This window comes from Nuphar pumila, chromosome 17, assembly GCF_984573655.1.
Source record: "Nuphar pumila chromosome 17, dmNupPumi1.hap1.1, whole genome shotgun sequence".
NCBI lineage: Eukaryota > Viridiplantae > Streptophyta > Magnoliopsida > Nymphaeales > Nymphaeaceae > Nuphar > Nuphar pumila.
In genome coordinates, this window is record NC_143265.1 from 4,555,474 (window position 1) to 4,579,379 (window position 23,906).

Here is a 23,906-nt window from a genome sequence, read left to right on the forward strand (position 1 = left end):
ATTAGTCGTCATTTTCAGAGTTTTAAATGCATTACTACAATTATATCCTGATTTTGTAAGACAAGCTACTTCAAAAATACCACTAGAAATTCTGTTTAATCCAAAATTTTATCCTTACTTCAAGGCAATTTTTTTTATTATGTATATTTTTATCTATATTTTTTAAATAAAATTATATATTATATCATTAAATTTAGAAAAAAAAGTGACAAAGGAATTATGTGCCTTAAATCTCGAGAAGGCATTGTTTTATGATGCTATAAAGTTTCTTGCTAAGAATAAGCACTTGGTGAATGTATTCTTATCCTTGCCTGTAGATATGAAGCGCGAGTGGATACTTGGAGAGATGGGACTACATGAAGACTAAATTAGATTTTTTTTAATGATAGATGTTTTGAATAAAGTAATTATACTTCATTGTAATGGATTTTTATTTTTATCTTCATACTTTTGGACTTATTTTAGAATACTTGAGATTGTAGTGGGTTGCTGATTAATATTTATGTTTAATTTAAATATTACTTGTTTGTAAAACAAAATAAAATCTCAATGATGCAATTAAATATGATATAACTTTTGTCTACTTTCTTTGCTACTCAAATACTATGCTAAGGGTTCCCAAACATGGTGAGGAATGAGTAGTAGTTGCAAGCCTGAATCCTTGGAGTTGATTATGCTTCCAAACAAAAGGGGGAGTCCACAACTCCCAAATCTATTTCACTTCAGCTCTAGTAGTTGTACTTCTGACACCTTGCAACTCCCTCCAACACAGGTTCCCAAACAGAGACTTATCTTAGTCGCTTTGGCTTCTTATTTAGAAAAAAATTGCATTCTCCCTCTTATGGGTATATCTGAATTTTTTACACTTCATTTTAGGTCTAGAAGCCAATGATCGGTCGAAAACCTGATCTTTAGGTCTTAGCAACGTTCACATTTGATTTAATCTTAATTCTGCATGTCCAAATTGCATCTAACATGATGCTTCCCTTTGGAAAATGAATCTACACCTAATTCCGAATAAGTGCTTCTATTTATTCATGGTCTCCGCCCATCCATGTGGGTTCTAGTAGATGGTACTTTTGCAAAGGATATTCTAGATCAAATTGAGGTTGTTTCCTTGTATGAAAACTGACCCTTTCTTCTTAAGATGAGAAGGTTAGCGGAACTGAATGAGGCATATTGCTTTGTTGTGGGTTTCTTGAATATTGGACCTGCTCTGATCTATAATCCCATCTGAAAATATTTTGGTGACAATACAATGAGATTTTCAATGGAAGTTTGTGGTGGTACAGTTTTGTAATTTTTTCCTTTTGTACCGACTAAGGTTTTATGACCCTTGTCATATTTATAGCTGCCTCCTTTTGAGAGTTGGGCAAAAAAGTTTTGGGTGCATTGGGGATTAGGGTTTTGAGAACTTTGTGTCTCATTTTTGTATTCTTAGCATTTGTTAGTGGTTTTTTTGCTTCCCCTTCAGTCGTGGACTTAGGCTTCAGTGCCGAACCACGTAAATCTTGTGTCTTTCCTTGTTTGCTCATCTTTTGCTTCGTTTCCGTTGTGGTTTTGCATAACATATTTGATCCCTGAGATGGTTTTGGATGAGATTCCAGCATACCCGTATAGAGGAAAAACTAAATATTGATCACAAAAAATAAGATTTCTAAGACTTATGGTTGCATGATGATTTGATTCACTCATGGCATTGTGTCTGGTAACCTGATGTTACATGATCCTTTGATTTTACACATGGCATTGTGACCGGTAAGCTGCTTGCCTAACCTGTTCTCATTTTTCCAAATAGCATCGTCCTGTTACTGCCCAAAACTTGCCAATTCGCGGGGTTTACTTTTCACTTCAAAGTCTGGTTAGAAGAATGATTGAATAGGGCAACCAGACTCAGCTAGGGGTGAGCTTCAGTGGCACTAACAACTGGTTTAATCTACCTGACAAGATCAGACAAGTGAATACTATCGATCTCGAATCATCTGGGCTTTTACTGATCCTACCATCGTCTGGCTTGTAAGTACCTGAAATCTTGCATATTGGGTGAATGTGTGTGCCTGCTTGGTTTGGTTCAGGCCTTCGTGCTAGGCTTGACCAATAACTCATTGAAACCGATCAGAACTGGCGCAGCAAGTACTATAGATTCAGACTTGATCGCAACTCATAACCCAGCAGCTTAGCATGGAGAGAGAGAGAGAGAGACTAGTTTGAGCGTTGAGATCAAAGCTGAGTCACATGGCAAGTGAAACCGCTGAGCTAGCCTATCCCCCAACCTTGGGGCTGACTCAACTTGAATCAGGTGAGTCACCAGTAACCTGTCATAATCGTTTCAAACTAAACACTTGGTGATCAGGTAGCCTTCATTGACCTCAAGTCCTGCAAGCCACATGACTAGAATCTTGCAAGATTAGGCCAAAATTCATAGATTACAACTTTGAACACTAAAATTTTAGGTTTTGACACCAAACTTTTCTTAAAGATAATTGTAGTCACAAATCCCGTTCTTGGGAAAATCTTTGTGATATTTTCAAGATCTAGTTTTTTCTCAGGAATCTCAGAAAAATATTGGTATGTATAAAATATAAAATATACGTAAAATTATAGTAAACATATAGGCAGTTTAAAACTATTGTAAAACATTTTTTATTGTATTAATAATGGGTTAAAATCACGTTAGAAACACAATGTGCTCATTAACAGTTGCTCTTGAAATATCTTGTTATTTTTTATAAAATAATGGCCATTGAAATCTCAAGTTAAAATTGTGATATTTTTAAAATATTGTCAATATTTGTAACATAGAAGCTAAATGCATTTTACTACTAATGCTTGCTTCTAAGCAGAATATTCAGAATCAGCACTTAACCAAGGTCTATGACACCTTGAATATCAATGAGATTAAACCATGGTATACAGCACATCTATAGATTAGCTAATTTTACAAGAAATGCAGGTCGAGACTTGCAGGGTGAACTCAGAAACTGTACAGGACTCCATACATGGGAGAATAGAGCAAGATATTTCTTCAGCCGCTTCCAGACAGCCCAAAAGACATGCAAATGGGTGGGTTTATCCTGAAAATGGAGAGGATAGCTGATGGTATTGTCCAGATCCCATCTCCACAAATCAAACCAGATGCAAGTGCTCCAGCATACACCTCTGCGTCTTTTCTGTTTATCCTTTCCCAAACATACAAGATTACTGTCCCTACAAACATGTCGATTGCAAAGTATGCCCCTATATAAAATGGGATCCCCATTGCCATTGGAATTGGAATGAATCTTGACACCCTCTTAGGAGTGACATCCCTTAACAGGTTTATAACCAATGCTGCTACAAAGAAACCACAGCTTATCTCCAAACAGTGCTTCGGCAGAGCTGAGAAGCCCTCAACCCCAAGAATGGCCATCTCACGGAAGATTACTGCATATGGAGCTTTGTATGGTCCATCAGGTGACCCAATATCAAAAGCACTCCAGAATAACCAGAAAGTAGGTGGTGCTACGATGCAGCCCATTGCAGTGCCCACTAATTGGCTAACAAACATTGATCTGGATGATGAGAACGTGAGATAACCAGTCTTAAAGTCTTGCATAAGATCTGATGCTGTAGAGACAATTGACATCATCACTCCACATGCTGCTAGTCCAGCAATGACACCACCCTTGCTACCCACGCATGATGCAAAAATGAATAGCCCAAGTTTTCCATATGTAGACGCTAGGCTCCAGTCAGTCAGTCCTGTGCCATATGAATTGCAGAATGCAAGGGCAGGGGCAACAATGTAGGAAGCAAGAATGAGATACCATTTGAGTGGTGGGAAAATGAGAGGTATGGTTGCTGTTGAGATAGCAGCCAGGAGTACATAACCAGACGCAGCAAACCAAGTGGGAATCCTCTCTTTTAAGAATGTCTCATCTCTTCTTCTCTCTTCCATGGCTAGTTTCAAAGTCTCAGCATCTGCTACAACAGCCACAAATGACTCATTTGCACAAAATAAGGTTCATTTAAACTATGTTCTCCCTCTGCTTTTTTCTTCTATTATGCATGGATTTTTTTTCTTCCTTTTTTTGCTTTAACTTTTTGCCATATTTTTACAACTAGTCTCTATTCCTTGTTAAAGTTCAATTATTTGTAATTCATAAAGAACCTTAGTTGCAATTTAATATTGTTTTCTGAAACAAAACCTAGCCACTGCATAATTTGATTCTCAAAAGGGCATGACGGTGAGTTAAGTATGTGACCAAGTCCTTAACTCAATAATGCTCAAGCACCCAGGTGCTATAAACATTTACTAGGCAAAAGCCCTGCAAATAAATGATAAAATACACTTGCTCCATGTTAAAGAAAATAGTCTGACGCACTATCTAGAAAAATGCATTGCATCGCCTATTGCATCTCTAATGGTCACTAAAAAATGCCTCACGTATAGGAATGGTTTGATTACCTTATTTGTGAGAGGAATCTGGTATTGTTTTGACTTTTTAACAAACATTTCCCTTGCTGTTATGATGAGTATCTTGATCAAATTGTACACGCCATCACCAAGAATGAGAGAGATTGCTATAAAAACCTGACACATGCAAAACAAAATGCACTTTTAGGCATGCAGTCAGCTGTTCTATACGATTATAGTTTAACATAAACACCCAATATCATGGAGTGTAAATATACTTGTGAGTTGTATAAAAGTCACAATTTTAGAGAAGATTAAGAAGGAAAACTAATCAAAGAACCATTGTAAATACGATACATTGTCAAATAGAATACCATCCTAAAATGAGTGGAGAAATACTAGGGGTGGCAATTTATGACACGACCCGCCAACCCGTCTCTTAGGCGGGTTCGGGTTGGGCTTAAGCCAACCCGTTTAATAAACGGGTCAACCCGCGTAACCCGTTTATTAAACAGGTCGGGTTCGGGTTGGGGGTATGCCAACCCGCCAACCCGGCTGACCCGTTTAATAAACGGGTTAGGCGGGTGGGTCAACCCGCCAACCCGACCCGCCAACCCGTCTGCCAACCCGCCAACCCGACCCGTCAACCCGACCCGCCAACCTGACTACCTGCCAACCCGATCCGTCAACCAGCCAACCCGACCCGCCAACCTGACCCGCGAACCTGAAAACCCGTTTACCCGACCCAACCCATTTATTAAATGGGTTGGCGGGTCGTGTCGGGTTACCCGTTTATTAAACGGGTCGGGTTCGTGTTTGCCACAGCCGACCCGTTTAATAAACAGGTCGGGTTCGGGTTGAGGTATGCTGACACGCCAACCCGACCCGCCAACCCGACCCGATTGCCACCCCTAAGAAATACTCTAATCCTATGCTAAAGTTTGTCAGCTGAAGACAAAAATGCACAGAAGCAGGATTAATACATACGAGTAAAAGAAATAAGACAGGATTACTAATACAAGTAAAATACCATTTAGTCAAATAAAGTAGACGATTTAGGCATTCATGGCTATATCCAAGGACATTGAGGCCCAAAAGCAGTCACTAATAATGGTCTTGGCTTTATCTCGGTAAGACAAATTCTCATGATACTGTAGGTTTGACTTATAAATCTTAAGAAAATCTTGCAAAATTCTGGCCATTTAAAAAAAAGGTATAAGAAAATATATAAAAGAAAGGAAAAATAGTTTTTTACACTTTTTGTAAAAAGTATAAAGAAAAGGAAGAAAAGTTTTCAAAATACAGAAAATATAGAGTAAGATAATCATATTTAAATAAATATAAAATAAGAGGTAACGGAAAAGGTATTATAACAACATTGCAGTTACTACTGTAAAGTGGAAGGAAATAATATATATGTTAGAAACTGAAAAATATAACTAAAATAACCACCATTTAGATGCATACCTTGTATCCATAGAGACCTTTGAAATCATTGCTGCCTAGATTCTCTGGATACCAATCACCAGCATGTTTGGCAATAAATGGCCACAAAAGACCCCAGGAAATAATTGCCCCAAGAAGGACGGAACAGTTGACAATATGTGGGCAAATAAATCCACATCCAATGTAAGTTGGGCTAAAGTCAAATAAAACCTGCAAGAGAAATCAGAAAAAGGAAGCTCTAAAAAAAATCATGAAGAAATCAATTTTCATACTAAGAAAATTGTGAAAAAAGTGCTTTCTTCGATACAATATGCAAAATAAGAGCTCCTATAATCACCGAGACACTGACAGCAACAATTCCAACTATAGGTGGTGTATGCAAACTGAACAGGTCTCTGAACATGACAGAGGTCATCTATCATAGAAGGATGCGTGCAAATCATCCCATATAAATAAAAAGCAACCTCCGCATGATTCTTAATTCAACTTAAAAGCAAGTTTTAACTGTACACAACATTTCCACCTGCATGGCCTCCCTATCCTTAGTTCATGTATAAGGGGATCTCCCAAACTCACTAAATATAGGATTATCATTATTATTATTCACCAATGAGTCTTATTTGATTGGTGTCTCGAGGAGGATTCAGAATCTATGTGTCTCGAGGAGGATTCAGAATCTATGCGGAATAAGATAGCGGGTGGCATGAGAAAGGTGGCTAAGGAGGTATTGGGTGAGTCTAAAGGTGGTGCACCGCTAGGTAAGGATACATCGTGGTGGAACGAGGATGTCAAATTAGCTATTAAGGTTAAAAGAGAGTGTTATAGAAATCTAAGTAAAAGTCGTGATAATGAGAATTTGGAGAAGTATATGATAGCAAAGAAGGAAGCTAAAAAAGTAGTTCGGAACGCGAGGGATAAGGTATATAAGGAGGTTTATGACAAGTTGGATACCAAAGAGGGTGAGAAGGATATTTATAGGATTGCAAAAATGAGAGATAGGAAATCGAGGGATCTGGGTATGGTTAGATGTATCAAAGATGAAACGCAAAGGGTTTTAGTCAAAGATGAGGAGATTAAGGAGAGATGGAAAGATTATTTTGATAAACTATTTAATGAAAGTCATGCTCAGGATCTTGGAGACTTTTCCATTCTTTTTCATGAGATGAATCGTGACTTCATGCGCAAGATTCAAAAGAAAGAAATTGCAGAGGTTTTGAAGAAAATGAAATCAAGAAGGGCAGTTGGCCCAGATGGTATACCTATCGAGGCTTGGAAATGCTTGAGAGAGAAAGGTTTAGAATGGTTGACAAATCTTTTTAACAATATTTGACAGACAAATAAGATGCCTAATGAGTGGAGGAAGAGTACTTTGGTGCCTCTATATAAGAATAAGGGTGATATACAAGATTGCACAAACTATCGTGGTATAAAACTCATGAGTCATACTATGAAACTTTGGGAAAGGGTGATTGAGTCTAGGTTGAGGAAGGTTGTCATGATATCGGAGAATCAATTTGGTTTTATGCCTGGAAGATCTACTATGGAAGCTATACATCTTCTTAGACAACTTATTGAGAGAAATTAAGAGAGGAACAAAGATTTGCATATGGTTTTTATTGATTTGGAGAAGGCTTACGATAGAGTACCTAGGGACGTTCTCTGGTGGACAATGATGAAGAAAGGTGTTTCTCTCAAGTACATTAGTATAATTAAAGATATGTATGAAGGAGTAGTAACCAATGTCCGCACTTGTGGTGGGGTGACAACCAATTTTCCTATAACGGTTGGGTTACATCAAGGATTTGCTTTAAGCCCTTTCCTATTTGCTATAGTGATGGATGAGCTTACGAGATCAATTCAAGAAAATGTGCCGTGGTGTATGTTGTTTGCTGATGGTATTGTTTTGATTGATGAGTCTAGAGCTGGGGTTAATGCTAAGTTAGAATTATGGAGACAGACATTGAAAGCAAGAGGTTTTAAGTTGAGTAAGAGTAAGACAGAATACATGGAATGTCGATTTAGTAAGCAACGAAATAGAGATGGGAGTGTAGTGAAGCTTGGTGAGCAAGAAATACCGGTGGATGATTCTTTCAAATATTTGGGATCTATCATTCAAAAGTATGGAGAAATTGATGGAGATGTAAATCATAGGATAAAGGTTGGGTGGATGAAATGGAAGAGTGCAACTGGAGTGTTGTGCGATCGTAGAATGCCATTGCGGTTGAAGGAAAAGTTTTATAGGACGACTATTAGGACCGCTTTACTATATGGTACGAAATGTTAGGCTGCCAAGAGACATCATATTCAAAAAATGAGTGTAGCTGAGATGCCTATGCTGAGATGGATGTGTGGAAATACAATAAAAGATAAGATTCGGAACGAGGAGATACGTAAGAAGGTAGGCGTTGCACCCATTGAAAATAAGATGAGAGAGAATCGTTTACGGTGGTTTGGACATATTCGACGAAGGCCTAATGATGCTCCAGTTAGAAGGATGGAGAAATGGGAAAATATATTAGTTAAAAGAGGTCGGGGTAGGCCTAGGAAGACATAGATGGAGGTGATAGGAAAGGATATGAATGCTTTGAACCTCACCGAGGACATGGCATTGGATAGAAATGAATGGAGGAGAAGGATTCATGTGGAAGACCCAGAATGATTTTCTTTGTTGGCTCATATCGCCGACCCCAATTGTTTTGGGATGAAGGCGTAGTTGTTGTTGTAATGTGTCTTATTTAATCAAGGAGCATTGAGTAGTGAATGTGCTTCTCAATAAATTTTACTTTTTTAAATTTTCCATAATTACCTAACATGTCCAATTTCATGTGGTTTAATTTTATGTGTGTGTGTCCATGATCCATATCAAGGTCATCATCATTATTGCCACTATTAGCGTTTCGATATCATCCAGACAACCTTTATTGTCAACTAGGAACTTATATACCTTTATTATCAACTATGAACTTATTTGGGCATATGACACATGTAAAGAAGGAACAAGAGTTAATCATGTGTGCATCATGTTTATTTATTTGTTGAATATTTAATTGTCTAATACTTAGGTTGGGGATAGATTTCTGAGTAGCCCCATGAAATTCTTTTATCTAATATATATATATATATATATATATATATATAGAGAGAGAGAGAGAGAGAGAGATAACTTTAGCTATTTCAAAAAACAGAGGTTGATGCATGAATGCTCTTTGTCAAAAGAGAATAAAATTATATAAACTACCAGTTTGTAAGTGACTAGTAGATCAAGTAAATGGCACAAGCTACAAACAATCAAACTATTAATCGGCAAAAAATGAGAACAGATGCAACTTCAAGTCAGATGTAGATGAAAGACAGGAGACAGGGCACCAAATTAAATAGTATCCACAGGATCATAAGATAGACAAAATGGATCAAGTTCAAAACTCAGTTGAGCCACACCTAGGAGTATGAGAACAGGTACGAAACCAGTACGCGGGCCTGGTAGAAGTGTCCATCTTACATATTTATTTTTTGATGAAGAAAATCCAATGTATTAACTTTTACAACAACAAATTTCATAAGCAGATTTCATCTTATGCATCAACATGCATGTTAGCTTTGTTCTGTTCAATGGTTTCAATGATATCGTGATAAATGAAAAATATCAAAGACAGAGGAAATATACACAAAAAAATGGCCTATTACCTATGTAACACGGACTCTTCTATCAGGGCACCGCACCCGCACTCAGGCAGGTGCGACACTTGGACACAACTTCCTTTGTGTTAGGTGAAGTCAACCACACTGAGGTCCATTTCTATCCAAAGTAGATTCAGTTAACCCTAATCAAGTCTATTTTTATCTATATTATATATATAAATACATAAATGCACACACATACATGTAGTGTTAACTTAAAACTGTTAAAAATTATATATATATATATATATATATATATATATATATATATATATATATATATATATATATATATATATATACCCTCCCCGCACCCCCGCACCCAAGTTTTTTTAAAGTGCCGCATCCGCACCTATGTGACATGGCCTATTACCAAAAGTTGAAAAATCTGCTCCATTGTAGCTTATTGGTCATGCAGCTAATGTATCAAATGAGGAGAAAATGAAAAAACCAAAACATTACTCATGGATGTATGAAGCAGAAGAAATCACCAAAACCACTTGCGTGTTCTTGTATGCCAGCAACCCAAGGCTTGGAAAGTTATCAATACCACTCAAGAATCTCCATTCCAATACCACTCAAGAATCACTTGAAAAAACTCCAAAAGAAGCTTATACCCAGATATTTACCAGGGCACTGTACTTGTTTCCTGCAACCTATGTCACAGGGATTCGGCCAACCGGGTGCCGCACCCGCGTCGACGCGACGCGGGTGCGCATGCACGTGCGGCACCCGGTGCGGTCAACGCACTCAAGGTCATTTGTGTCCAAATGTTGGACAAAAAAAAAGTTGATTGATGGAGTATTTGTTTGCTTCTTGCAACTTGTGTTTGGTTGGTAAATACTAGCCGATACATGTTCCTAGGCATCATGGAAAAAATAAGGACGTTACCACTAATGGTTACTTAAAGGGGTTTCATGAAAAATGAAAGAAGTATTAATTTTACATTAATTTTAGTTACTTTTATCTTAGGAAGAAACTTATTAGAGGCTAGCAAAGACGTAACATATAAGTAATTACTTTTAACAAAGGAACGGACTGCTCAGTTCCCATTAATTACTCTCTCTCTTTATATATATATAAGTAATCAATAAATGCATTAGAAAAGTTAATTGCTTTGACCGGTAAAATATATGTCCATTTATGTTTTACGCCCTGCAGTGTAGGGATGAAAGTGGGATTGGGTAGACTTGACCTAGCTCGACTCGGTCATGCCCAAGAAGAACATTCATTAGTGTTAATGTTGTTAACTGTTAAAACTTAAAAATCATATATATATATATATATATATATATATATATATATATATATATATATATATATATATATATATATATATATATATAATTTTTTTGCCGCACCCCCGCACCCAAGTTTTTTGAAAGTGCCGCACACCCGCACCCGCACCCATGTGACATAGCCTGCAACCAAATCGACCAAAATAAAATATACATAGTTAAAGGAAGAATAGTCTATTGAAATTTGCAAAAGGAATTTGATTAACATGTCTAGACTTCCATCTTTGATGATTATTATGCAGAAAATTCGGACATTTTCTTGACCAAACAAATGTTTCTTTTATTTATTTATCTGTGAGACTCACATGTAACACCTGAAAGAAGCATGCTTGAGTTGTATAAGGAAGAGAGAGCTTGTGCCTACAATGCATATTCTTGACGAGCAAAAATTTTATCTCCACTATAACATCAAAACCTACAGTTAAGCAACAGGGCAGTGATGTTGATGCAAGAAAATACCTTGCCCTTATTAGATAACTAACAAAAGGAGTCCTATTAACTATTGAACATTAACTAAAAATCAGCCAAATTAAGCTGCCAACAATTAGGTGATAACAATTTAATTATGGTGATGTTTCCCAGCATTTCACTGGTATAAGATTGTAACGACCCAAACCGAGGCCTCTCGAGCCCGGGTTTGTGGACGTTAATTCCTAGAGAAAATTTTTCAAAACAACCTAAAATAAAACAAGCCAATTTTTTTTTTATAAAACAAGGTCTCAATATAGAAACATTCATCACATGTCATACCATCTATGTTATTAACAAAAAAGTCCAAGTACATGCTTAAAATAGAAAATGCATAAATCAAATGAAGTACTCCAGAGTACTTCAGGTCATTGATAGCTGAGTCAAAGTTCACAAGTCAGGTCCTCCTGTCTGCAGCTGCTCCTGAGCCTACAGTTGTAACCAAACGAAGGTGAGTCTATAATTCAATAAGTTCCCATTTACAAATAAGATACGACTATTATAACTGTAATGAGCTCTAAGTACATATTCTTAATTTAGTTCCTCTAACTAAGCACACATGTTATTTATGTATTTTATCTCCCTTTGTCGATTATCTTTTTTCATTCTCAATGTTTTACTCTACACTAATCAACTAATTCAGAAATAGCCTCCTGGGGCGTAGCAACCCATGTAGATTATTCTAGAGTCTACGGTATTGGCCAGATATACGAACCACTCACAACAACATAGTCCAAACCAACCCAGACCATGGACTCACAATCGCTACAGGTTTGCTCACCGGTTGCAAGCCAGAAGCCCAAAAATGTCCATCCGTAAGTAGCAGAAAAGCTATACCTACCCCTAAGGTCTCCGAAGAGCTATACATGTCCCCAAGGTTTATGGTTCATGCTACATCCTACATGTGTCTAATAGGCAATATTTTTAACCCCTAAGGGTTACCTAAATTTTTTTCAACAATCACAGGTACTAGTGAGATACACATACCTCAAACAATGTCCTAGACCATGTCCTTCCTAGTAGTCCCTCATCATTTTTTGTGTTGTTACCTTAGGTGCATTATTTTATTTTTCTTTCATTTTTCAATATTAGTGTATTATACAACATCAAATGTACGTTCACTAACTACGTTTAATATGTAATCACAAATACACATCTTAGTTCTAGGGATAACCATTTATCACAGAAGCGCATCATCAATTCATCACGTCACAACACTTATAATACCCCATCCAAGGTATAAGCATGACATCTTTAGAATAAATCATATTTTGAGAACCCTGAAACTCTACTTTCTTTCTCAAATTCAATCATTCATTTCTACAACATATTACATCTGCCAAAATATCATTCTTATTTTCACCACAAGATATATTCATGATATGAGTCATATCATCTTATGACATTTATATAACATAATCAAGTACTAAAAATAAACATGTAACGTGTGTCACAATCTTTATGCATCTTACTGAAAACATCAAAAATATAAATTTCTAAGCACGTCATTCAATTAATCTATTCAAAACATGAAATCACCAGTATCCTTATAACACATGGAATTACACAACAAGATGTATATATGAACAAGCATGTATCTTATTTATCTAGGAAGAAATTTGCAAATGTTCACTTACCTGAATCTCTTAAATCTCAAACTAAGAAACAACCTTAGTCTTTCTGTAAATTTGGATCTGAAGTGAGCAGAAATCCCAACAATTACAAAAATGTCATTAAAATCCCTGCTTGTATAAAATTATGAAAATACCCCTAAGCCTCCTTGTCAATTCTGATATCAAATTGTCAAAGTTTTCCATCTTGCATTATGCCAGTAGATTCTTCTCGAAGAAAGAAATTCAGAGGTTCAAAAATCACCCAAATCTGATATTGGAGTAAAGAGTTATGCCCGATTTACTAAATGGGCATAACAAGGGCAAAACAATCTTTTCACCTTTCAAACGAATCGAAATCCGGGTAACAAGATTCTCGAGAGATCCAGACTACCTTCTTGATTTGATTCTTAAATTCTAGATCAGATCTGACCTGAATCTGAATCTTAAATATCCAACTCAAAACAAGTAATATATATATTTTGTTTGTACTCTTTAACCAACCAAACCAGGTTGGCCTATTGGTAAGAAGTGATTTTCTCTTCATAAGAGGTTGGGGGTTCAAACCACAACCCCACATTTGAACCCACCTTTTATCCATTTTGATAGATCTTGGTTTCATTGAAGTTAGCCCAAACTTAACCTGATCTGAGCTCTGTCCCAAACTGAACCCACATAATATTGAACCTAACCCAGACCCATCATGGGTTGGGTTCAATCATATCCTTATACTAAACCTAACCTAGACTCAGCCTGGTCTAGATTTAATATGATTTCTTGGTTGGATTCCAAATCTAGATCCAAATCCATCCTAATATGGGTCTCAAACTAGACAGAGGTCTAGTCTCTGATTTCTTACGCTAGATTTATATCTAAATCTTTTCTAGTTTGGATCTCTCATTGGATAGAGATCCAGTCTTTGATTCCCATACTAGATCCAGATCTGGTACGACAGATCTGGACCTGGTTCCTTCCGGGTTTGGTATAAGGTGAAACCCACACTCAATCCAGTTTCGTTTTGGGTCCGAACTGGACCCAAACTTAATTCACTTAGGTTTGGTTCTATTGGATCCAAACTTGTTTCGATCTGGTTTGGTCCCACTGGATCCAAACCCGATCTGTTCTGGTTTGGTCCACTGGATCCGAACCAGATTCGTTTTGTCCATTGGATTCGAACTAGATCCATTTGGTCTAATAAATTCGAACCAGATCTGTTTGGTCCACTGAATCCATTAGGATTATGTGAGGATAGGACTGAACCTAGCTCAAAATGGGTCTGGGTTAGGTTCAGTATTAGCCTATTAGGTGGGTTCAGTTTGGGACAAAGCTCAGACCAGGCTGGGTTTGGGCTAAGTTCAATGAATCCAGGATCTGTTAAAATGAATAAAAGGTATGAAAGGGAGGAGTTGGGGTTTGAACCACCAACCTCTTATTAGTAGGAAACCACTCCTCACCAGTAGGTCAACCTAATTTGGTTGGTCAAAGAGTTCAAACAAAATACATATATACTTGTTTCGGGTTGGATATTTAGGATTCAGACCCGAGTCAAATCTGATTCAGAATTTGAGAATCAAATCAGGAAGGTACTCTGGATCTCTCGAGAATCTTATTACTTAGATTCTGATCCATTTGAAAAGGTGAAAAGATTGTTTTGCCCTTGTTATGCCCATTTAGTAAATTATGCATAACTCTTCACTCCGATATCGAATTCGGGTGATTTTTTGACCTTTGAACTTCTTTGTTCTAGAAGAATCCATTGATATAAGGCAAGATGACAAACTTTGAGAATTTAATATCAAAATTGACAAGGAGGCTTAGAGATATTTTCATAATGCCTTCAATCAGATCACCATTTTCGACTTGTTCAGTCGTTACAGCATATATACGACCTGCAACAGGCTTTTGTTTTACTCTAGGTGGCGGTCGTTGAAACTGAGGGCGTTGTGGTGCTTGTCGAGAGGGTCTGGCAGATCCGGCACTACTCCTATGTTCATCTGCAGCCTTCTTGGTGCAATCCTTTATAAAGTGACCCATTTTGCCACAATAAAGACAACCACCAATGTCACAAGGACATGGCTTCTCAGGGTGGTTCACACGACACTTTGGGCAGCAGAAGTTGGACTGTTGACCATTTGGAGTCGTGTTCTATCTTGGCCTTACGACTTGTTGAGTATTGTTCCCACCTTGAAACTTCTTCTTTTAAAAGGGTTGTTGTGAACCCTGGCCACTTGGGAACGTTCTCTTACGGTTCCCACCATTAACTATGAGCTTCTTTGCTACGATCACTTTAGATCGCACCCAGTCCTCTTGGATTCTCGAAGCTGCTGCTACCGCAATTTGAAAAGTTGAGGGCATGCTTGTTATCACACGTGATCGCAGACCATTTACATACTTATCGGCCCTTCCCTGGTCTGTTTCAAATAATCGAGAGCAGTAACGCTCTAGATTTTGAAATTTGGTGGTATAGTCCATCAGACTCATGCCACCCTACTCTAACTCCAAAAACTCCATTTTTTTCTTGTTTCTGGAATGCAACGGGAAGTAGTTGTTCATGAAAGTCCTCCCAAGGAACGACTTTGAGTTGTGAGAACTGGATCAGCTTGGTAGTATCGTACCACTTTCGTGCATTGTCTTTCAGTCGATATGTGCCAAAGTTTGTCTTTTTCTCTTTCGGTACTCCCAATACCAGGAAGGCACGTTCAGTCTCCTCGATCCAACTCTCTGCGAGTTCTAGATCGGCTTTGCTAACGAAAACTGGTGGGTCAAGTTTGAGGAACTTCTCATAAGTTATTCCTCACAGATTCTCGTTGCGAGGTATTACTGGTTCTGGCCTTGTCTCACGGATGACTGTAACCAGGTTCTAAATAGATCGGCTGCTCGACGTATTTTTACGCAACGAGTTCAAACCTTGTCAAGGCGCAACCTCTACTTTAGCTCAGCGGCCTTTGCGAGTAAGGTGCCCTTACAGGTATTTGGGAGACGAGCCATTCTGGCGGCGTTCCAACAACGGACATCATTATGCCGTTTAACCGGTTCCGGCAGCTCTTCTACCAACCATTTTGTCAGCACCTCTCTTGCTCTATCGACAGTAGTGCGACAATCCTTTCTACGTCGTAGAAAGCATTTCATGAACTAGGTAGCACTCCGCTATATGACAGAGTATCCTACTACGTTCTTTCTGAGCTATTCTTAGCTTCTTCAGAAATTTTAGCAACATTTCCTCTCTTTAACGGAGAAAGCGTGTGTTTCTTTTATCCATTTCAGCGGCATCTCCCCTCTTTGGCGGGAAATCGCTACGCTTAACTCAGAAAATGGATACACACTGTTGTGTATACCTTGCATCCATCAAGGTTGTTTGGAACCTTGGGCCATAGCCAGGCCATACGTAAATGACTTAGTATTTACGAAAAGAGCATTTTGCCAAAAAGCGAAGCCTTTCCAATAGGGGCTTCATTCGTTAAGCAAAATCTTGAACAAGGAGCGGTAAGGGAATCGTATTGGCGATTTGGAGTTGATCTTCATTTGAATACTCATTTACGCACCATATATTTAATATAAGCAGAAGTTTGTGCTTTATACAGCGGCGGCGTAAAGGAAATGCATATACTATTGTTCAGGGTGTGTAACTGAACGAAATATTCTACATATATATTTGCAGAAAACAGGAGCCTTGGCGTCATTCAACGAGACGACGTAAGTAAATGCATAATCGAAAGTGCAATAATCAGAAATTGCAGAAAGCAGGAAGCCTTGGCATCATACGACGTGACGACAAAGGTAAATTACACAACCTTTGTGATATAAGATGCGACAACCCATTTCCAAACGATATACACCAAGATTCGTATCCAACGATAGTTATAAGGCGAGCGAGTGAACACCGAAGTATCCTAGAGGGTTCAACCAGAAACTAAGGCGAGATACCATTTTTAAGAACACATATAATGCACATTCAAACATATATATCTAACGATACTTACGAGGCGAGCGAGTGAACACCGAAGTGTCTTAGAGGGCTCAACCAAGAACTAGGATCAGATACTACTTCAGAAAGTATATGCTATATACAAACAAGCAAATACTTGAGAGAGATGGATCAACGAAGCGAACTTACTTCAAATTGTGGAAGAAACGACTCCTGAACGCTTCAAACGAAGTTTGATCCTTCCTTCGAGAAGTCAGACTAGGTTTGGGTTCAGAAAAATCCAAACCAGAATCTGGAACGAAAAAAGGACTTTGACTTTGACTTCAAACCCAACTAGGTTTAAGTCAAGTCAACTGGGTTTGGACCAGATCAAGTAGGTTCAGACCAGGTCAGGTGAGCTAGGACCAGGTCAGGCAGGCTCAGACCAGGTCAGGTAGGCTCAGGTGAGCTAAGTTAGGTAGGGGAGGTTTGGAAAAGGAGAAGAGAGAGAGAGAGGGGGTTGGCGATTTTTTCAAAGGGGGGTCACCTCCTTTTATTGGCAAGCTTGCTTAGCCCCTAAGCAAACCCTTTTACTTCAATGCCCCTTGGCTTTTTCAGAAATCCAGATTGATCTTATCCATCTGACTGTTTGATCTTATTCAGATAGAATATTCCATGGAAGGTTCTGGAAATATCTTGGGAATATTCCAGAACATTTTAGAATATTTTCTAAGAAATATTTTTGTAGGTCCCACAAATATTTTCGTGGGTCCCGCAAAAAGTCGAGTTTTCGGCGATTTTTTTTTTTGAAAAATTCTGAGTACGTCATTCCCTTCGTATCGACGTAACTAAGAAAGTTGGCTCGTAGAAATCTCTTGATTTCGTTCAGGTAGGAAGTTATGACTTTCAGAGTGTTTGAGCATATATTCGTGAAGCGACGAATATCTTAAGTATAACTGGTTCGTAGAAATTGATTTATTTCGCATTCTGAGAAAAAATGCTATTTTTACCGGTAAATGCCTCGTGAATTTTATTCAGAAATTTTCTGAAAAATTGTGAGTCTTCCATCTCTATTCTTTATTTAGTAGAAAACATGTATTAGTTTAAACATTTTTCATGGTTACATGTGTTTTTAGCTCAACGATTCATATTACATAAAAAAAACATGATTAACTAAAAATCAAGATTTTTTGTTAAATTAATTTGATATAAAGCATGGTTCTTAGTGAATAAGTACTGATAAACACATCTATATAAGTTTGAATTAAGTAAAAAACAGATGCAAGTGGGGTCTGGGACACAAATGGTCTGGAACCTACACATTACTCCATGTATGATATCATATGCAAAATTGTAGTAGGAATAGCATTATAAACTTATAACAAACAGCTGCATGGCTGCTCCAAGTACATTCTAGAGGATAGATAGAAGTAAAAAAACTACCCATTACAGCCAGCAACCAGTCAATCATCACATTAGTACCTTAATAGTAACACCAAATTTTCCATTTCTCTTACAGCCAACAACCAATCGGTCCTCACATTAAAGCCTTAATAATCTAACACCAAAATTTCAATTTCTCTTACAGCCAACAACCAATCAATCATCGCATTAGTGCCTTAATAATCTAATACCAAATTTTCAATTTCTCTTACAGCAAACCAATCGATCATTACATTAGATCCATACTAATCTAACACCATATTTTTTTATCTCTTGTTTTCATCCATCATATGACCAACCGAGCCAACCCCAACTTTTACAAATGAAATTCTAAAACATAAATCCACGTTACCGGATTCGCTAAAAGAGAACAAGCAGCAGAAGAAGAAAATAAAAGTTAGATTACAATAAACTCAAATGCGAATTGAGCAAGGTAAGAGTGGTCACGTTGACCAATTAAGTCTATTATTGGTTTAACAGCTCAAGTTGTTAATCAACACAATTCTCTCATTTTCTCGAGTATTCCAATCCAAAAAAACACCAAAATTCATCAGAACCATATGTAAAAAAAAACTTAAGAAACAAGAATTCCCAAAGAATCTAATCGAGAAGTCGAAGAGAGATCGAAAAATGCAACGAACCACTGAATGCGAGCCCGTAGCAGGCGACGACACACGTCTGGATGACGGTGTTCTCCTGGCGGGTGAAGGGGGTAGTCCAGAAGCCGAGGCCGGAGAGGAAGCCCGTCCAAGTCCTGATGAAGAAGAAGCCCAGCAGGCCGGCGGCGACGTTGAGGGAAGGGATGATGCCGACGGTGAGGTTGAGCTTGTGGGTGATGATGCAGAAGAGGGAGCCCAGGAGGGCGCTCACGAGGAGCCCTCTCTCCGTGATCTGCTCCCTCCATGGTGGGATCCTTTCCACCACCTCGAACTCCTCCCCGATCTTCTGAGACCTCCCCAACAATGACTGATATCTCCGTCTCCGAACCCATCTCTCTCTCTCTCTCTCTCTCTCTCTCTCTGCTTCCTTCCCCACCTTTCTGTCCCTCTCTGTTTCTCTGTTACTCTCTGCAATGTGTAGGAAATTGCCCTCTTTCTCTCTCTCTCTCTCCCAACTGTGCAGGGGATTTACTCTGACTGGAGCACAACTACCTAAATTTTGAAGAATGGTAGGTATTTTCTGCACAAACCAAATGCCCTTTCATGTTCATGAATTTACATCACCTCCCACCTTTCTATACGCATTTAGTTGGCTATGTACATGGCACGGAGGTAGATACAATGTGAATACGAGACACTAATACGCAGTATCTTTGAAAACTGGACGCAAGAACATGGATTTTTTTATTATTTATTTGATAAATTTGTTATAGTTTGATATTCTAAATATAAAAATTATTATATAAAAGCTCATAACGTAATGTTCGAATGAATCATGGGGTATCATTTGACATGTTCACGTGTGTATCTAGTGGTAACTAGATCTAGTTTATCAGTTTATGTAGTTTTAAACCACCGTCACTTATAGTGGTATGGCTTTGATTTGTCATAGACCTAGTATCCAAGAGCAACAATTAAACCAAAAGTTTATCATGTTCTATTTACTATTTTTCTGTTAAAGTTGACATGAACATGATTGGGCCATTTTTAAACCATCGTTATCTTCTTGTGGGCTGTTGATTTTTTACCATTTTATAATTTGAATGACATATTGGAGATGATTAAACCTATATTAACCTATATAACAAACCATGCTAAACTCAACTATATGTTTATATCTGACATTTGGCAGTTAGCTCCAGGTACACTAACCACAATAGATTTTATATATATATATATATATATATATATATATATATATATATATATATATATATATATATATATATAAGTGCTAAATGAAACATGCTAAATGGGTTTTTTGGATTTTTCGTTGTTTTTTCGCAGTTTCTGTCGATTTACTAGGAATCCAGACCTGAATCATATGTTTTTGATGAAAAAAATGATATTTGGAGCCTTGAAAAATTACAAAGATTTTGGACGGTCGGTTTTTAGAACCTTATAAAAACCCACCCATGTACCAGAATCGAACATTTCAAGAGCTGATCCCTATAAAATCAAGTACATAGATCACATTTGTATGCTCGGAATTTAAAAATCAAACTAAAAAATCTTGAAAACCTCATTTAACATGTTTATGTATTATCTTATATATATAGAGAGAGATATGAAAACCTGTTAATTGAATGTGAACTGTCTGATCAAAAGATGATGGAACGGTCCACATTCATCCCTTTTCTACTTTTGAGCTTGCCGTAGCGCCATCCCTTATATACTTCTTTTGATGCGTGTATCCATTGTAAGCATGTTTCTTTTGCCAGGTGTGTCTATTCTCCATGAATGGTCCTTCTCTCTATTCTTTTGTGTTATGAATCGTGAGTCTAGATAGTGACTATATATATACCCATTAACTGAAAATATGTGAATCAAAGTGTGAAATAGGCATTTTTTATTTTTTTTACAAGTTAAACCCTACAGATAAGTATTCAACATAGTCCATTTGCTGGATAATGTATTTTTGATTGCTTGAATATTTACGAGAATTATGAGCTGTTGATTTTCAAGCCTTAAGATATCATTATTATGCATCATAATGATTTAAGAGTTGGTTTTTATAAAACCAATAATCTAGATCACATATGTACAGTGAAATTTAAGAAAAAAAAAAGACCATAATTAAAAATCTCAGTTCATACTCCAATATATATATATATATATATATAATGAATTTGTTTGTTTGAGTTATTGAACGACTTAGGTATGCACCTCTTAGAGCAATGGAGATCCCATGCAAGCACGACGATCAACAATGGCTTGCATATTGGATCTTGTATTCATTTACGACTCTCATGCAGATGGTGGCAGCAACCTCTTGGATATACCACAATTTTTTTTTTCTTTTCTTTGTTCCTTTCTTGATTCTACAAAGACTTTCTCTTTTTCCCTTACTTTGATGTTTAGGATACCCTTACTGTGGTACCAAGTGAAGGTTAATTTTGTTGGTGGCATGGTTGGTTCTGCCACAGTTCAGAGGGGTCAGTGAGGAAGGGTCTTCACTCACGTTCTTCTCGTGCTAAGAAGAGCAGATTTGCTATTCTTCTGTCACCGAAGCACGGTACGTCAATTTTCATTTTAATGTTTTTTATAGGATTTTATGCAAAATAATCTCCCACGTATTGGTAATTCGCAAAATAGTCCCTGCCTTATGTGATTTTGCAAATTGATGCAATTTTTTTTATTAACCCTTTCAAATTGGCCCTTGATATAAGGACTACTTTGCAAAAAGTGAGTAAAAATGATTATTTGCCTTCATCGAGGATCATTTTGCTAAAAACTAATAAAGTACAGACTGTTCTGCAAATTAACAATGGTCAATGCCTAACTGAAGGTGCAATTGTCATTTTTGTAAACATATAACCATAGTCAATGCCTAACTGAGGTTAGGTTGACGCCAACGGCCAACCTAACGCAAGGACTATTTTGCACTAACGATGCAAAAGACTGGGACTAATTTGCAAAATCTCATAAGGCAGGCATTATTTTGCAAATCGGCAACAAGGTGAGAATTAATTTGTTAAAAACCCTTTTTATATGAGATTTCTTTCTTTGACTTTTTTGTTTTTATAATTTTAAGTAAATTTCGGTCATTTGTGCTTGCTTAGTTAATTGAGTGAAAAATAAAAGGGAGAGCACGAGGTCTACTGAGAAGATATTACAGCTCATAAGTGTTTTTATCTTTCTTTATATGCTTATAATTCCCCTCTTGAAGATGCTTTTAAATGGATCCTCAGAACTTGGAATGATGAAGTCGGTATATATACACTTTTTCTTTTGGGTTATTTTTTATGCTTAATGCTAAGCTTTTGGTTGACACTGGGCCCTCTGTTTCTTTGGTGCATGTGGTGAATGGAGAGAGAGAGAGAGAGAGAGAGAGAGAGAGAGAGAGAGAGAGAGAGAGAGAGAGAGAGAGAGAGAGAGACGAACTATAACCATCAACATTACGATACGAAAACAGGTTCAACCAACATTGAACCTACCGGGTAACCAAACACGGGCCCAAGACATGCCAAGGAGCCCAAAAAAGGAAAAAAGAAAAGTAGCGATGCAAGGAGAAAATGAAGAAATAAACAAGAAACAAATACAGTTAGGCGACGAGCATCACCCTAGATCATGAATAATCCTTGGAGGCAGATGGTGTTGCAGATCAGGGATGTTGATGCGGAGAATGGCGTATACGTCCGCCAAAATAAGGTTCACCATTTTGTTGAACACTGTCGGAATATGTCGAAAAATAGCGTTGTTGCGAGTCATCCATACGACCCACCATGACGAGAGCAACCAGGTTCGCCAAATAATGTCATTTGTTGCAATGACGAACTTGTTGAGGACCCCACAACAAATCGTTGGTGAACGATTCCTGGCGCACGCTGACCCCCAGCTTATTCCAAGTCACCTTAAAGATGTTTTGAAAAACAGAGCACTCCTAAAAAAGGTGGAAGACAGATTCTTCAGTTGCCTCACACAACACACATTTACTCGGCAGATGAAATCCGATGGATTTGAGGAAGTTGTCAGTCTGCACCCGATCGTGTAAGATTTGCCAAGCCAGGAAACATGATCTCGGAGTGGGACCCTTGCCCCAGATCAGGTTCGTCGGGAACCGGTCCACCCCCGACGGAAGGAGAGCGAGGTAGCCTTCTTTTGAGCGAAAAGATCCGTTCAGAGCAAGGTTACGACCAAAGAACTGAGACTGCAAGTCAACATTGCCATTATGAGACAGAACTGCAGATCATGCTTGGATTCATGATCGTCGAAGCTTTGACATAGTTCGCTGATGCACGCTTGTGGCCCCCACCAATGATTCTACACCACCGTATTTAGCTAGAAGCACGCTTGCACATGGAGACCCAGGTTGGTGTGCAAGCCAGCTCTGCTTCACGACCAGAATCATACTCCTCAGCCGAGAATCCTTGATTCCCAAACCCCCCCTATTTGGGGGTAGACGAAGAATGTCCCACCCTATTAGGTGACGCTTGTTTTTGGGACCTCGCCCAGACCACAGGAAGTGCGTCACTACCTGAGCTATCTTCTTACTAACCCCCATAGGCATAAGGAACATAGACATAAAAAATTCTGGCATAGCAGAAAGAACGTGCTTGATGAAAGTTAGTCTACCCGCGATAGAGAGAGAGAGAGAGAATTTCAACATAGCGAGAGAAAGGGTGAACAGAGTTGAACCCAAAGGAACAAAAGTAGAAAAACAAAAACAAAAACAAAACAGCAAGAGCCAAACAAGCCAAAAAGATGGCTCACGCTGGAACCACAAAACCAATAAAATTCGGAGGTAGCGAAGCGACAACAGGAGGAAACGTTAGATCTGGAAGATGAATACGCAAAATTGCGTAAACATCCACTAGAATTTTCTGAGCAAGATGATTAATGTCGATCGGAGATTCTCGAAAAAGGGCATCGTTGTGCACCATCCAAACGAACCACCAAGTGGTAAACCACCAAGAGAGAGAGAAAGACTCCTTTTCGCTCTTGCTCTCCTTCCCTGCTTCAAACTCACTCTCGCCGTCGAGCAGGTCCCTCTCGCACTCATCA

General features: G+C 38.1%; 1 protein-coding gene and 1 pseudogene across 2 annotated transcripts; both read right to left on the minus strand.

Annotated features, from left to right (window-relative positions):
• Window positions 1-2,861: 2,861 nt before the first annotated feature.
• LOC149811411 (putative metal-nicotianamine transporter YSL6 pseudogene) lies at window positions 2,862-19,363 on the minus strand (annotated as a pseudogene). Its single transcript, XR_016428474.1, has 4 exons — window positions 18,885-19,363; window positions 5,864-6,052; window positions 4,448-4,573; window positions 2,862-3,960 (listed from the first exon to the last, which is right to left on the minus strand). The product of XR_016428474.1 is annotated as a putative metal-nicotianamine transporter YSL6 pseudogene (transcript).
• LOC149811412 (putative metal-nicotianamine transporter YSL6) lies at window positions 4,257-6,257 on the minus strand. Its single transcript, XM_089993878.1, has 4 exons — window positions 6,180-6,257; window positions 5,864-6,052; window positions 4,448-4,573; window positions 4,257-4,307 (listed from the first exon to the last, which is right to left on the minus strand). The coding sequence occupies exons 1-4, from the start codon at window positions 6,255-6,257 to the stop codon at window positions 4,257-4,259; spliced, it is 444 nt and encodes a 147-aa protein (XP_089850004.1).
• Window positions 19,364-23,906: the final 4,543 nt, after the last annotated feature.

Coding starts and splice junctions, on each gene's coding strand:
- LOC149811412 (XM_089993878.1), bottom strand. CDS start 6,257: ATGACCTCTGTCATGTTCAGAGACCTGTTCAGTTTGCATACACCACCT. Junction 6,053..6,179: donor TTGTTGCTGTCAGTGTCTCG/GTGATTATAGGA, acceptor TTTCTCTTGCAG/GTTTTATTTGACTTTAGCCC. Junction 4,574..5,863: donor AAGGTCTCTATGGATACAAG/GTATGCATCTAA, acceptor TGCATGTGTCAG/GTTTTTATAGCAATCTCTCT.